The sequence below is a fragment of the Dryobates pubescens genome, chromosome 2, assembly GCF_014839835.1.
Source record: "Dryobates pubescens isolate bDryPub1 chromosome 2, bDryPub1.pri, whole genome shotgun sequence".
Classification (NCBI taxonomy): domain Eukaryota; kingdom Metazoa; phylum Chordata; class Aves; order Piciformes; family Picidae; genus Dryobates; species Dryobates pubescens.
Genome location: NC_071613.1, coordinates 38,724,431 through 38,740,126, shown reverse-complemented (window position 1 = coordinate 38,740,126; position 15,696 = coordinate 38,724,431). Strand labels below are relative to the sequence as shown.

Sequence of the window (15,696 nt, the reverse complement as noted above, 5' to 3'; positions counted from 1 at the left end):
CTGGTGCTTGTGAGGAAGGATGGGGACACCTTCCATGGACACGCTCCCAGACCCCCATCCAGGCAGGATGTGGGATGCAGGTTTTGCAGGTCCTTGTGCTTTGGGCTGGATGAGGGTTTTGGGATGTGATACACCCCAAGACAAAAGTGCTTTTTTGACCTTGCCTCAAAGCTCTTTCCTCTGAGACCTGTACCCTTCCAATGCCATTCCTGGGGGACACAGAAGGATCAGACCCCTGCTCAACACACCCCAGACATGCTGCCCACCACTAACACATAGCACAGCATGGCTGCCCCATGAGCCATGGCTGGCAGAGCCCTCCACCCACAGCAGCCCCAAAATGGCTTGCTCCAGGGACAGGGCTCACTCTCGGGCTACGCTGGGACTGTGCTGCCTGGCTGCCTGCACCTGGCTCCACTTGCCCACTGCCTGGTGAGTCCTTGCTGGTGATGGGTGGGCATGCTGCTGGCACCCGTATAGGGGTGAACTGGGGAGGGGGGATCTGGTCCCAGTGGCCAGCTTTGCTTCCCAAAGTACTGACACGGTTTTGGGCTGGTGGTGGGGAACAGAGTTGAGACAGCCCCATAGCCACCAGCTCACCCAGCAGTGCCCAGTTGCTTCACACAGAAGGGGACTGGAAGTAGTGTGAAGCAACTAGGTACACCTCCTCCCTCCCTTGCTTTCCTATCATGATGCCATCATTCACTACATCTATGGTGCCCAATGTGGGTGACCATTTCAGAAGTCCATCAGGATGTCCTCCTCTGGGCCAGCCCCCATCCTAGAATCATAGAATCAATAAGGTTGGAAAAGACCTCAAAGATCACCAAGTCCAAATATCTCCTACCCCAGGGTTTCCATTCAAGACAGGGATGGAGACAAGACTCCACTGTGTAACAAGACAGGGTGAAGGGTTGTGCTACAAGGTGCAGGACTGTGCTACAAGGTGCTGAGCCCAGCGCCAGTGCTTGCTGGGCTCACATACTCTCTCACCCTACAGGCATTGACCGATCCTCACTCTGAAGACACTGGGGAAGTGCTGCGGTCTCATCTGACTTGCAGGCCTCTTGTGTGACCCTGGGGCTGTGGAAGGAGGCTTGGGCTCCAGAGGCTCTCCATAGGGAGGACCTGCCCACCCACCCTGCTTCTGGTGCTCGTCTTGAGTCCAGGGCCAGATCCTGCCAGCCCTGGGGAGGCAGGGAGTGGCGAAAAGAGGCCCCAGGGTTGCCTCCTACCAGCAAGCACATGCTGATGCTCAATGGCCACTGTGCAGCAAGCTTTGCAACATCTGCAGTTGGGCACAAGAACTTGAATGGTCCTGCACAGCTCTGAGGGACTTGGCCAGCCTGCTCCCACCTTGCTGCTGGATTGGAGCACTTTGTCCACGGTGCTCAGTCGCATAGGCTCAGCTGCACACACAGGCTTGTTCATTGTAGGGTCACACTGGGATGGCGTTTCCTGGCAGAGGCACAGCCTGCGTTGGAGCTGGTGCCAAGATGGACACTTGCATGGGGACCCTATGCACGTTTTGGGGTGGACAGAGGGTATTTATTTATTTGCTGGTCTGTTCAACCTCATTGTGATAAAGCAGCCTGCTCCAGGAACTGCTGCTTTGCCTTTGTGGGGGGTGCTGGACATGGCTCCTGCAGAGAGAGACAGGCTGGGAAAGGGGTGCCAGCTGCTCAACAAGGCTGGAGAACCCAGCCTGGGATGCCAGCAAGGGCAGCATAGGTACAAGGTGGTACCTTTGCCCATGTGGATCAAGCCAGAAGGACAGGGGCACAAGGTGTGCAGTGTCGATAGCTCCGCCATGGCAGTGGCACATGGGTCTCCTTGGGGACACTCTGAGATGGCAGCCTTGGTGCCAGCAGAATATCTGCTTGCTGCTTCCCTCACTTCAGCTCGGGTTGCTGTGCACCAGTAAGGCGAGGGGGGTTCACTGTTAGGGTGCCCCATAACCCAGTCCTCCAGCAACCAGGGCAAGCAGCAATGCATCCCTTGCTTGCGGCTGCTGCCAGCTCTGAGACCCTGTGATGGCCCTGGGTACCCGCTCTGTGTGCCTCCTGGGGACAAGGGAACTGGGCTGATCCTCCCCAGGCTGCTTCACCAGGAGTGAGCTCTGCCCACCATTCTCATGACCCCATATCAACACCTCAATGCAACAATAACGGCTGATAGTGAAACTTCCCGGGTGCTCCACACCCCTCCTGTGCTGGCTCGCCAGCCCTGGGCGGTGACAGGCCTCCTCCCCAGCACTGGGGATGCACCGTGTTAGTGCTCCACTTGCTCTGTCCTTTCCGACCAGGAGCAAACCCCAAACCCCTGCCAGTGTTTGACCCTCTCCTGGGAGGCAGGGGGGAAAGTGAGGCACAGAGAAGTGGCTGAGGTCAAGGCCAACTGTTCAGAAAGGACCCAGACATTCTGACTCCAGGCACAGATCCACGCGCAGCTACACAAGGACGGGACGAAGGAGACACCAAATGGCTGCAAGCCCCCTCCCCACTTTCCCCTGCCCCAGCACTGCTCCCAGGTCCCCAACGCAGCCCAGCTGGGCAGAAGATGAGTGGGATACAACCCCTTGTAGCATGTGAAAGGCACAGCAGTTCCCCAACCCTCCTGCTCATTTGGGTTAGGGGGATACTAGTGCCCTAAAGGCAATGTGGGGGCATCCCTTATCCCACCCATCTTCCCCACAGTGGGGCTGGGAATCACCCAGCTCAATTTGGGCAAGTGGTGGGTGCTGGGGTGGGTGTGCCTTCCTGCCCCTCTTCATGGGGCAGTGGGAGTCCCCAGCTGGCACTCAGGTATGGGGATGTGCACGCAATCAGGGGGCCCCCGGGCGAGCAATGAACTCCAGGTTGATGGGCTTGTCAGCCACCAGGACAATGCGGGACACAGACGTCACCTCCACGCCACGGGGATCTGGCCGCACCTCGAACGCCTGGATGATCTATAGGGAGAAGGAGGGTGGCAGTGCCTTTGAGACCCCTTGAGGCCCACATCCCAGATTATGTTGTTACCGAGGTGAGGGACTCTACCCACCCTGGCAAGGGCCAGGTGCATCTCCAGCTCAGCGATGCGGCGACCAACACAGGCACGGACCCCGTAGCCAAAGGGAATGGAGCTGAAGGGGTGGTGGGGGGAGCCATGGCCCCGGAGCCAGCGCTGGGGCAGGAACCGCTCAGGCTCGGGGAAGTAAGTCTCATCGTGGGACATCGCATAGTGCGCCAGGACAAAGAGGGTCTGTGGGGCAAGAAGGGTGGGGGGTTAATGACCCCTGCCCATCCCCACTGAGTGCAGCGAGGGTCCCCACAGAACAGCCCCCACTCACGTTCTTGGGGAAGAGGTAGTCTCCAATGACAATGTCCTTCTCATAGAAGACCCTGGCATTGGTGGGCACCACGGGGTAGACCCTGGCATGTGGAGAGAGTTAATGAGGGAGAAGGACCCATCTGAGGACACTTGAGGTCGAGAGAGCCATAGGCAGGACAGCTGCTTGGCAGCTGCAACCCCCTCCCCAGAGAGGGGATGGATATATATGAAGGACTGAGGCACAGAAATACACCTCAGCACCATGCCTGGCTGGTGCATCACTCAATGCAGAGGGAGAAGGGACTGGTGATCAGAACCCTGGGGCAGGGACAAGGCTGGGCTGTACCTCAGTGTCTCCTTGATGACAGCTCGAAGCAATGGCATCTTGGGGATATCCTCGGCACCAGGGAAACGGTCAGCAGGCACAACAGCTTTCAGTTCCTGGTACAGGGTCTCCTGGATGCCTGGGTCCCGGGACAGGTGGTACAGTGCCCAGGACAGCGTGTTGGAGGTCTGGGGGAGTGAAGCACAAAGGAGAATGAGGGATACAGGGCTCGTGCCTGAGCATCCTTGTGCCAAGCATGCCACCAGAGAACACCTGCTCTGGTGTGCAGAGAAGCCAGGGGTGAGGGGCAACAAGTACAGGGAAGACTGAGGCAGGGAGCGGAGCAAAGGACAGCATCTGTACTGACTGCTGCCTGAGCATCTGCCCCTGTAGAACATCAGCCCTCCAGCCACCAGCCCAGAGCTCCCAGGGTCTGGGCAGTGCGGCTGAATGTGGCTCTGTGGCTCTCCCCCCCAGTACAGAGTTCAGGGGGGATCTCCCAGCAGCAGCTCCCCAGCTCTCACCGTGTCTACACCGGCCAGCAGGAGCTCAGCCACACTGCCATAGACTTCATCCAGGCTGAGTCTGCCACTGGCCAGCAGGTAGCTTAGGTAGCCAGACACCTCCTTGCCCCGCTCCACCTGCCCCTCCAGTTCCTCCATTTTCCTGTCAATCAGTCTCTTGCCTGCAGGGACAGAGAGCAGGACCCACTGCTGAGAGAGGGAGGGCAGCTAAACCAGTATGTGGCCATGGACTGCCCCACTTTTAGGGGTCCCTATGGAGTCTCATCCCACCATGCTGGGCCCCCATCATCACCACTCACCAAAGGCGAAGATGGTGTCCCAGCTGTCCAGGTAGCGGTCCCAGAAGGGCAGCACTTTGCGGCTCCATCGGGGCAGGACAGTAGCAAAGATGGAGTTCTTGAACATGAGGTTGATGGAGTCAATGAAGTGCTGGGTCTCGGCAGGGACCTGCTGCTTCAGGCATCCAATGCGGGTTTCAAAGAGGATATAGGAAATCCCTGTTGAGGAAAGGCCTCATGCAGATGCCTGTGGGGATGGAAAGAGTGGGGCCAAGCAGGGGTGAGGAGGAGGGTGCCCTACCTTCCAGAGCAAAGCGGTAGAGCAAGTTGGCCACGTCACCCACCAGCACCCCTGAGGGGCTGCGGCTCCGCTCATCCCGCAGTCGCACCATCAGGTCCGATACCACCTCCCCGATGGCATCTGCGTACAGCACTGCCTCCGAGGGCTTCAGCAGCCGCTTGTTGAGCACCTGCCGCAGACGGTACCAGCGCTCCCCTTCCCTGCGTGGGGACAGGGCTCAGTGCCAGGGACATGGCCGGGCAGGGGGCAGAGGCTGGCAGCAGGTTCCCAGTGCCTGGGTGCGTTCTCCCACCCCAGTGGTCTTTCTGCTCCCCATGGCCATGCCCTTCTGCTTGGCAGGGATGCGCTGCTTGCAAGAGAGGAAAGCAACGTGGGCTGCCCCCCAGGCCCTACACCTGAGGAAGAGCCAGGAGCATCCTGACCCCCATGGAGCACAGGCAGGGCAGGACTCACTCAGTGAAGGGTCCGTAGGGCAGGTGCCGGGTGTCCCGGTGCTCCTTCCACAGGGCCATGTCGCTCCGCATGGGGTACTTGCCCTCCTGCCGCAGCAGCTGCTCCAGCACCACTGGGCTCCCAATGTTGATGTTCTCGTAATGCCCAAAGGTCGACTTCCAGATAGGACCATATAGGCGCCGGGACATCAGCTGCCATGACCAGAACATGGCAGGGTGAGTAGGACAGGGCCAGCACTGGACCTGTATCAGTCCCTCCCTGCTCTGACACAGCCTTGAGTGTGTCTGGCATGCTCTGTACCCATTCCAGGGACTCCTCATCACCAGCTGGGCCCAAGCACCTGTCTCTGACACCCCCAAGTTGGTACTATCCCTGAAGCACTCTGCAGGTGGCTTGAGCTGATGTCTCTGGGCACATGCCCTGTGCCAGCACTAACCACACCCGGTATCAATCCCTGGCACATCCCTCACCCATCCCAGAGATGCATGGAGGGCCTGGTGGGTCTTTTGGGGAAGCAAGACCCAAGAGAGAACAGTAGGGAGAGGGACCATGGCCAAGCATAGGCTCTGTTGAGATGCAGGGCCACTGCAGCATCTTTTGGCAGGTCCAAGGCCTGCTGCTTCCAGCATAACCCTGGCTCTGCTCTGCCTGGGGGCAATAATCCCTTTGTGGGTCCTTGAACCCACCACCTGATAAGAGTGGTTAATGATCAGGAGTGGGAGGGTAGCACCAGGCTGGGACAGGACTGGGCTGCTTCCAAGGGAGGCTGCCACCCCTGGAGCAATGCCCTGGGGCCCCAGGCTCACAGGCCAGTTAAGTATCCATTAGTGTCAGCCCCACTCTGGGCTCTACTGGCTGCAGCTCCCTTCTTCTCAGATGCACCCATGAGTGCCACACCTGCCTCATTGCTGTGGAGCACCACGACCCATCTCTCAAGGGCAGTTGGGCACTCCTTTTCAAGTGGATCTGCACAGGGCCACATCCAAGGGGTAGTTTCCATTAGGCTCAGGCACTGCCACAGAGCCTCTGTGGAGCGGGGCCAAGGCCAGGGGGCTGTGGGGGACCTAACAGTAAGGCCCTGGTCCCTATTCCCCGCAGCTGAGGGGATGCATGCAATACAATCTCCCTTGGTGACTGATTACATCGCAGCCTGTGCCTGGATTGAGCTGGATTCGTCACCGCAGGGAGACGTTCCTTGTGCGCGGTGGCAGGAGGAGGGGGAGGGATAGCTGCCCCGGTGCCAGTGCCGCAGGTGGCTTGCTGGTGGCAGACATGCTGCATGGGGCCATGGGCAGCTGTGGCCTGGGATGAAGCCTGCCCACTGGCATCTGCTGGCAGGCAGGACCTGACAAGGCACAGGCCTCTGAAAACAGAGCTGAGACATCCTAGCACTGCTGTGATCCAGGGAAAATTGTGTGGGCATCTGTTGGAAAAGCTGGGCTGTGCTCAGAGCCCCAAGAGCAGCAGGGAGCAGCAGGGAGCTCCTGTGCCTGCTCCCCAAGACCCTGCTGCCCTGTGACAGCCCTGTCTCCAAACAGGAGTGCCTGGTGCTTGGTGGTGCCAGGGAGGCATGATCCTGCAAGCTCCTCTGGCCACTCAGAGCTCCAGGGTACTGTAAGATGCCGCCTGGCTCACAGCCAGACAAGCCTATTGCTTGCTTCATCCGACGTATGAGGAAGTGTTGACAGAAGAAAACAAACACCTCTGCCTATCCCTCCTCTGCCTGCCTGGGTACCATCTGCCCAAACATCTGCCCAGCCTCCTGCCCCTTAAATTGCAGCCACTCCAGCCTGGGCAGCCTGAGGCTGCCAGGACTCCATGAGCCATCCCTCGAACCCTTTACCTTCGTCTCTTTGGCCAGCTTGGAAGTGGTAGAGCAGGCTCTGGACTGACAGGAGCCTACCAGGGCCACCCGGTTCTGTGCCAGCCTCTCTTCACATCCCTCCAGGGTGCAAGGTGCTCCCTACCGCCCAGCCCCTCCTCTCACTCGCCCCACCGCCTACCCTCACCTTCTTGCCAGTATTTGTCGCCCGCCCCCCGCCTCCCTCCAAAAGCCCATCTCACCCTGCCCCTAACACGCACCCACCGAAAGATCCTTTCGTCGCCCGCGCAGAGCCTGCCCGGGAGCCCATCCATCCCACGCACCCCTCCCAGGCCCCCGCGCCCACGTACCCGTACGGGGTTCCCAGCCCCCGCGCACCCCCGGTCCCCGCAGCCCCCGGGCCAGGCTGCCCCGGCGCACCTGGAGCCGGTGCGTGTGCAGCAGGTAGCCCCGCAGGAAGAGCCAGACGAAAGTCCGGAACAGCCCCGGCCCCGGTAGCTCCTCCGGTCCTTTCAGCCGCGCCGGCCCCGCCGCCGCTGCCGCCGAGCCCCTTGTCCTGCGGGGCGGCCCCGGGCTGCTGCGTCGCGGCGGCGGCGGCAGCGGCGGCGACGGGTGGGAGCGCAGGAGCAGTGGCAGCAGCAGCCGCCGGGCCCCGCCGCTCGGGCCCGCCATGCTCCGTCGGCAGCGCACGGGACGGGGCGGGGAAGAACTGGGGGCGGCGGGGGGCGGCACCGAGGGCGGTGCGGGGGGCGGTGCGGGGGCGGCAACCGGGCACAGGCACCGGGAGCCACGCACTGGGTACCGGTTGCTGCGCGCTGGATGCGGGCTACCGGCTGCTGCTTAGCGGGGACAGGGCACTGGGCAGTGCGTATTGGCCACCTTGTGCCAGCTAGCTGCTGCACGCCTGCTACCGGGACACGGATACCAGCCGTGGTGTGCTCGGTGCCAGCTATGGCACACTGGGTACCAGCTACCGCACATCGGGTACCACATGCCACACAACGTACTGTACACCGGTCACAGCTCACCAGCACCACACACAGTGCGCTAGGTGCCAAGTACTTGGAACTGGTGTCAGCAATTCCTGGTGCTGTGTACCAGGTACTGGGTGCCACATGCTGTGCACTGTGCAGTGGCATGGTGCATCAGGCAGCTGCTAGACAGCACTGGCATGGCACGGTAGGTACAGCACACTGGGCACAGTGCATTGTGTGACGCTTGTACCAGGCATTGTGCATATGCAGCAGGCACTAGGCATTCATTGCTCACCAAGCACCAGCACTGACTGAGACACCAAGCATCATGTGCCAGCACCAGCACTGCACTCTGGCAATGAATACTGCACCTAAGACCCTGCATGACCCACTGTGGCACAAGGCTCACTGCTGGGCACCTGCTGGCTTGAGCCCTCCTGCCCTGTCACCATCCCCTCCAGCCCACAAGTAGGGCTCTGCTGTGGTGGTGTCCAGGGCATGTTCCCTCCAGCCATCCTGGCATTGCCACTAGGCCCTGAGGCCGCAGGAACAGGGCACTGCTCCTCCCAAGTGCCTCTCCCGGGGCAGGCAGTACCATGCCTCTCTAGCAAGGTCATCCCAGCACTGATCATTAACCATCTTATCAGGTGGTGGGTTCAAGGTCCTGAATCTGGGAGGTTTTGTCCCCAGGTTGGACAGACATCTCAAAGCCCCATCAGTGGCTGTTGCCTCACCGATCCTGCATCACTAGGGTGGAAGGGATGTCCCAAACTGGGCTCCAGGATGGTGACTGATGTAGTCCCTGCCAGCGGAGCTGGGGCTGGCAGTGCAGGATACGAGCACTCCTGCAGTTTGCAGACACCCGAGAGGCACCCCCGGCTGGGACAGCCAAGTGTGAGCGCCTGCCGCCATCTCATGGCTATTCGCAGCCAGCTCGGCAGCTCTCCCTGCCCCAGCCGGGCCCAAATCCGAGACCAGTGGGAATGCCCAGTCCCCAGACCTGCGCGGGGCTTTCCAGCCTAGCGCTCCAGACAACCTGTGGCACTCTCTCCCCGGGGCAGGGGGTGCCCCAGTCTGTTCCAGCCTGCTGCAGCTGCCGTTCCCCTTTCCGAGGACCCCATCATCTCTGTCAGTTTAAAACTGTTGCCCCTTGCAAAACCAGTAAACACTCCAGGCCTTGGTACAATGTCTCTGTTTTTCTTAAAACCCTCTTTATATATTGGAAAGCTGAAATAAGCTCTCTACAGAACCTTCTCTTCTCCAGGCTGAACAACCCCAACTCTCAGCCTTTCTTTATGGGCAAGGTGTTCTAGCCCTCTGACCATTTCTGGGCCCTCCTCTGGACCTGCTCTAACAGGTCCATGTCCTTCTTACGCTGGAGACCCCCCTGGAGACATAGGAGTCTAAACAGCATGAAGTGAAGGGAGAACACCACCTCCATTACCCTGCTGGCCACACTTCTTGTTTTGCAGTCCCAGATACAGTCGGCTTTGGGGGCTGCGAGCTCACCTTGCTAGCTCATACGCTATTTTCCATCTCCTAGTATCCCCAAGCCCTTCTCTGCAGGACTGCTTTCCACTGCTCCCCGGTCCCGACTGTTCCAGTGCTAGGGCTGCCCAGATCCGTGCGGAGGACCTCGCACTTGGCCTTGTGGAAGGACAGACTCTGCCAGGGCGGCTTTGGCAGCCGTGGCTCTGCGGGAGGGTCCCCGCTGCCCTCCCAGCCCAGCCGTGGTGAGGGGCTCACGGGATGCCCGGGTGCTCCCATCTTCTGCCACTAGGCTGTGCTCCCCGCCCTCGGACCGCGGGCGGCAGCGGGGCCAGACAGGGGCTCTCGGGGCCGGTTGCCAGGGAGGTGCGAGAGGCCGTGCAGGAAGAGGCGGGGGACTGGGGGGGTGTGTGGGATAGTCGGGGGGTGGGGGTGGTGCAGGTCGGGTGAGTCACACCCCTCCACAGCCACCCGACGGGGACTTCCGAAGGGAAGCGACTGGGCCATGACATCCGCAGTCGGAGGATGCTGCGGGGGAGTCGGCGACATCGCCAACTCCAGGGAAGTCCCCCAGTGTGGGTCCAGCCCCAGCCGCAGCTTGATGACAGGTGGGGCAGAGGCGAGGGAGGAAATGTTGCGTTTATCCATAAGCATGGGGGACTAGAGGTGGCAAATTCCATCCTGTGTGTCCCTCTGGCCCGGGGATCCTGCATTTCTGCTAGTTCCACAGTCAAGTAATCAGATCCAGCTACAAGTCACCAGTGGGACCTATGGGTGCAAAGGAAGGCACCACAGAACCCTTGCACTGCTTTGGCACTCAACTCATTCACCACACACTGCTCATGGGGTGCTGACCTCAACATGAAGGGTCCTGACTGCCAGAACAGAGACAGCTTCTTTATGCATCTTGTGCAGTATTACCCAGGAGCTGGAACTTTCCCAGGGCTGCATCAACTAACCCCCCATTTGCCCTCCCACAGCCAGAGTGCAAAGTGGGGTGTCCCAGGGGAGGGTGTCCCCTGACTCACCCCCAGCAAAGCCTGGGCTATGAGAAGGCTGAGCCCTGGGGTCCTGGTGACTGTAAACCTTCAGGCCAGCTGTATGTCATTGCATTGTCACTGCCTGAGTCATGGACCATGCTGGGGCTGGTGGGGCTGCACAAGGGGAACATGGGGTGATCTGGAAGGATGGGGACAGATCAGAGGCTTGGAGACAGCTGCTCTTCTGCACAGAGGGTTCAAGTGGGACCCTCTTGCCTGTCTCCCAAAGGTCCCCATCCCTTATTTCCCTCTATCTGACCCCTTGGACCTGGCTAGGGGCTTGGGAAGAGCATGAAGATTTTGAGGTTTTGAGACAAGAGGTAAATCAATGATCAAGATGGTGTTCCCTCACAGGCTATGCAGGGCTCAGCACCCAGCAGTGAGCCCTGCTTTGGGTTGCCCCTGTTCTGTGCCCCATGAGGCCCTGCTGGACTAGGACCTTTCCCTGAGGACGTGGGAGTGGGACTCTGGAGCGAGCCCAAGGCTGGCGACCCGTTATCATGGGAGACGGGAGGCAGTCCCAGGCTGCTCTCAAGTGGTCCTGGCTGATTAGTGACTTCAAGTGCCTATAGAGTTATTCTAAGTCAAGTAGGGACGAAGAGGGCCGACCCGGGAGCAGCGAGACTACTGCTGGGTTTTGCTGGGGCATCCCCCATCACCTCTGCCCCCTGCCAAGCTTCCTGAGGTGGGGAGGTGTCCCCCAACTCCAGCTGCTCTCCCTGTCCATACTCCTCCTGCAAAAGGCTGTTTGCTACAGCCCGAAGCAAACCTGATTTTATCTTCTGACTCCAGTTCCCTTGGCTGTGGGCCACGGTCGATGCCTCCCACGCAGAACTTGTGAAGCCCATTCGGAGACCCGTGCACAGAATGGGCTGTGTACACTACCACATGACATCATGTTTACAGCCTGCAGGGGCCCAAGGACATCCCTCCCAGCCCCATCACTCCCAGCCCAAGCAATGTGTGTCCTTCCTCAGGTCAGCCAAATGGATGTGCAGGGAATTGGAGCAAGCAAGACTGGACACAGAGCCATGCCTGCCTGGAGAGGGGTGATTTCAGCTTTGGTTCACTGCAGAGCAGTCCCTCCTGGCCTCAGTTTCCCCTCTCTGAGCAATGGAGAGTGGATGCTGCGATAGCAGTGAGGGTGCATGACTGCTGTGGCACAAAGTCAGGCCCTTGACAGAGTCAACAACAAATTTTCTCCCTTTGGGATGTTCTCTCCAAGGTCAGAGTTGGGTCTTTGCTGCTGCTGCTTGAAACTGAAGTTGTTGTGAAAGTGCAACAATGTCTGGAGCCACAGGGGTTCACTAGGGAGTGCTAGGGACATCTGTCCTCCCAATACTTCTTTCCTGTTTTTCTTCTCCCTCCCTCCCTCCCTCCATCTATCCATCCATCCATCCATCCATCCATCCATCCATCCATCCATCCACACCTGCTTGTGGCTTTTTATCTCACAGTCATCTCTCCCAATCTACCTACACATCCATTAATTGACAAATCTGTGCATCATTCCCCACCTATCCCCAAACCTATCTGCCTATCTATCCACCTACCCACCCACCCATCTGTCATCTATCCATCCATCCATCCATCCATCCACCCACCCATCTGTCACCTGTCTGTTGGAGCCCAAGTGATGCCCAGCCACCAAACAGCCCTCCTTAGGGGTACAGTGGTGTCCACTTGTGTGCACATGTGTGTGTGTGAGACATGGGGGGACACCCTGAGCACAAAGGGCAGGGATATCCCAGGCTCTGTCCAGTCATGGGGCAGGGGCTGAGAGCTCCAGCTGGGAGAGGCAGGGGATGCATCTAATTTAAGAACGAGCCTCGTGGTCGCTGTCAGCGCTGAGTGACTCTGATCTGGGGACAGGTCCTCGTCAGCTTCGCTCACCACCCACCGACCTGACATGAAAAGGCTCTGTGCCCTGATAAGGCCCAAGACACTTGGCCCCAGAGGTGGGCAGTGCTGCAGTCAAGCCCAGGGGACCCCTGAGCCCTGGCATGGCTGTCCTCAAATTCACCATGACACCAGTACCATGGGGCTCATGTGTTTGCATTTGTGAGGGAGCTCAACCCTGGGGGCTGCTCTCTGCTTTGGGTGCTGGATCATGCCCTGTGTCACCACCACTAGCTCTCACCAGAGAAATGACTCCAGGAAGGGCTCTGTCCCCAGCACCCCCTCAGTTGTCACCATCTCCTCCACCAGCCATTACCCTGCACTGGAATCCCCCAGCTGTGAGCGGCCATGGATGGGGACCGTGTTGTTTTAATAAGATCATTCTCCTCCTGCTGTGAGGTCGCAACCCTCGGCTTATGACATCACAGTGTGCTGCCATGGAGATGCTGGGATGTCACAAACACAGCGCTATGACCTCACTGCAGGAGCAGGAGATGGGGCCAACCTGGGTTTGATCGCCAGTGTCCCCGGGAGCGGAGGAGGGGAGGGACGCTGGGAAAGTATGCGGCTGCTGAGCGCTGGGGTGTTTGGGTTGGAAATCACCGCACTTTCCCCGCAGCGGGACGGGCCCTGCTCCTTCCTTCCCCTGTCCGCTCTCTCCCAGCAGCCACCCCCCCCCCCCCCCCCCGTGACTACGGGGCAGGGGGGCTGGAGAAGCACGGCACCCCTGTCCCCTGCCCTTGAGGCCATACAGTGGGGAGTGGCAGCTAGAGCTCAGTTTAGGAGCAGAGTACCAGCTTATGAGCAGAGGGAGGTTGGTGGGGAGGGGGTTATGTTCTTGAGCAGGATGGGGCACTGAGGGCTGCTTTGTCCCAGAAGCAGGATGGGGACTACTTGAGGATGCTGTTGCACGGGACAGGGTGTTCTCTTGCCCAGGGGAAGCTCAACCCTATGCTGCTCATGTGGACATGGTTCCTCTTCACAGCACTCTGCATTTGGACCCCAAAGCACCCCCTGTCCTTACCCAGCCACCCAACAGCCTTTCCTTCCCCAGCCCATAACCAGCAGCATCTTGTGGTGACTGGTCCCCACCGCCCCTTATGCAGCTCAGTTCTCCATCCTCCACACTCCCGTCTTGCTGCTGGGGAAATCGTTGTCTGACTAGGGGGCTACCCACCCGCCCCCGTGCCTCTGCTGCAGGGGTGCAGGAGTGCCTGCTCTCCCCCTGCAGCCCCCATCATTAATTTCCATCAGTGGCCAAGAGGGGCTGGGGCTGCCCAGGGGTGGCCGAGGAACACGGCGCTTTCCCCTGATAGCAAAAATAAATACATTAAAATTCTTGCAGGAGGCAGAAGAATGCAGGACGGCAGGAAAAAATTGTTTTATAATTTGTAATAACAGAAAAGCTGAGGGGTGGAGGGTGGGGGGGAGCTGTGAGAGGCAAGGGAAGGCAGAGACAAAGGATCAGCCCTGGAGGCGAGGTTGCTTTGGGATGGCACGGTGGCATTCCTCTCATCCATAGTCCTGTCTCAGTGTCACCACGGTGGCTTTGTCCCCTGAAGAATGTGGCCCTTTGGGTCTTGTTGCAGAAGGCAGGGTGAGCAGGCTGTCACCCCTCAGCTGCTTAAGCAGGTCTCAACATCTCGATGCCTCGGTTTCCCCCTTGCTAACGGGGGAATTTTTATGCAACTGGGAGACAAGATGGGAGGCAGGGGCAAACCCTGGGCATCCCCCTGCTTCCAGCCCCCCTGGTAGAGACACAAGGCAAGGAGCCCAGTTTGCCTCACCAGCCCCTGTTGGGACATTTTGCAACAGGATCCAGGCAATGGGGCAAATTCCCATGCATGTACTGGGGGCATCACAACCCACCCCAGCCCCCTCCAGCCCCACACGATAAGGAGAGCTGCTGTGAGCCAGCCGCACCTGCTCGCTGGGATGGGGCTCCCCCTCCTCCTGCTCCCCTCTTCAGGGCAAAATCAAAGGGATTTTTCTGCCCTTAGGAAATCAGATAAAGGCTTCTCACCTGCCCTGCGCTGCCTTTGCAAGGAGGCCGGGTGCTAGGGGCAGGGGGACAACAGGCACTTTCAACACGCCGGCAGATGAGCTGTACCTTGCAGAGAGCTGCTGTGGAGCTCTGTCTGCCGGGACTGGGGCCCAGGGCGTGGTGTCAGCCTGTCCCTGGCTTTGGCAGGGATGTCTCCTCCCCAGTAGCTGTCTGTTGCTGACTTTCCCCCCAGTCTGGAGGTGATGGGGTTCTTGTAGAGGATGTAGGATGGAGGCTGATGGGTGAAATCAAAAGACTCAGTGGACCAGACACAGTGAAGCATCTCAGATGCAGCGTGCAGCTCAGGGAAGGGCCCCTGTGTGGGAGCACAGGGAAGAAACAAGCAGGAAACCTCCAGAGGTGGTGGGATTCCTGTGCCCAGAATGGAGAAAAGAATCATACCAAGCTACAGATAAAACCTGAGTCATTCATCACCAAATACTGGTGATGGGGAGTGAATGTGCCCAGGTGAAGGGGAGAAACTGCTGTTGATGGGGCAGGAGGCGCAGTGATGGGCAAGCCAGGGGCTAGAAATGAGCAGGGGATGGGGAGTGATACCCTCCCAGGAAGGGAGACAGAGCTCAAATCGCTACTGGAGGGAGTGAGGAGCTCACTACCAGTAAAGGTTCCCTTGGGGTAACCCGAAGGACTGGCTGCTCAGTGGGGGTGGCTGCAGAGGTAAATCAGGATGCCCCAGGATCCATTGCCTTGATGCTGTAGGGCTGGGACCTGCTCTGAGTCATGGTGCAAGAGCAAGCAGAGAACCACGGCCCTGGGCTGATCCTTCAGGAATCATTCTTCAGGCTGCTCAGGATGGGGAGAAAATTGAGGTGGATGCCTGCGGGCACCAGCTCCTCCTGTGCCCACTACCTCCCAGGCTCCTCAGCTTCCTTCTGCCCCGGGCACCTCCTGCTGTCTTCTGTGATAGGGTACTGGGGGGTATCACAGTGTTTCCCTCCTGGGTCTTGGCTGCCCCTGAGACAAGCCAGTCCTCCCTGAACTCTTTTCCTGGTCTTTTTGATCCTGAGGCTTGCTCCTGTCACCCACCTATCTGTCCCCCTGCCCCAGGGATGTCTCCCCAGAGGAGCTGGAGTCAAGAGTAGGGAGATGCTTGGGGTACTCACTCCTTCAGTGTCCCAGGCAAAGCAGACTGATCTGAGGGTAGGCAGAGCCATGGAGCCAGGATTGTCCCAGGTCACCCAGTGCAGGGACAGGGCTCAGGCAGGGCTCTGTTGG

General features: G+C 59.3%; 1 protein-coding gene across 1 annotated transcript; it reads right to left on the bottom strand.

The window, feature by feature from the left end:
* Positions 1-2,050: 2,050 nt before the first annotated feature.
* Positions 2,051-7,705, bottom strand: LOC104309806 (sterol 26-hydroxylase, mitochondrial). The gene is made up of 9 exons (XM_054175591.1): positions 7,436-7,705; positions 5,194-5,384; positions 4,741-4,940; positions 4,461-4,658; positions 4,162-4,322; positions 3,659-3,825; positions 3,332-3,413; positions 3,043-3,243; positions 2,051-2,950 (listed from the first exon to the last, which is right to left on the bottom strand). The coding sequence occupies exons 1-9, from the start codon at positions 7,685-7,687 to the stop codon at positions 2,825-2,827; spliced, it is 1,578 nt and encodes a 525-aa protein (XP_054031566.1). The 5' UTR covers positions 7,688-7,705; the 3' UTR covers positions 2,051-2,824.
* Between the last annotated feature and the right edge of the window lie 7,991 nt (positions 7,706-15,696).

What these genes read in the sequence shown, in the direction of transcription:
- LOC104309806 (XM_054175591.1), bottom strand. Translation starts at nt 7,687, where the DNA reads ATGGCGGGCCCGAGCGGCGGGGCCCGGCGGCTGCTGCTGCCACTGCTC. An exon ending in CCCTACGGACCCTTCACTGA is followed by an intron (nt 4,941 to 5,193) that starts GTGAGTCCTGCC and finishes GTCCCCACGCAG; the next exon opens with GGAAGGGGAGCGCTGGTACC. An exon ending in TGCACCTGGCCCTTGCCAGG is followed by an intron (nt 2,951 to 3,042) that starts GTGGGTAGAGTC and finishes TTCTCCCTATAG; the next exon opens with ATCATCCAGGCGTTCGAGGT.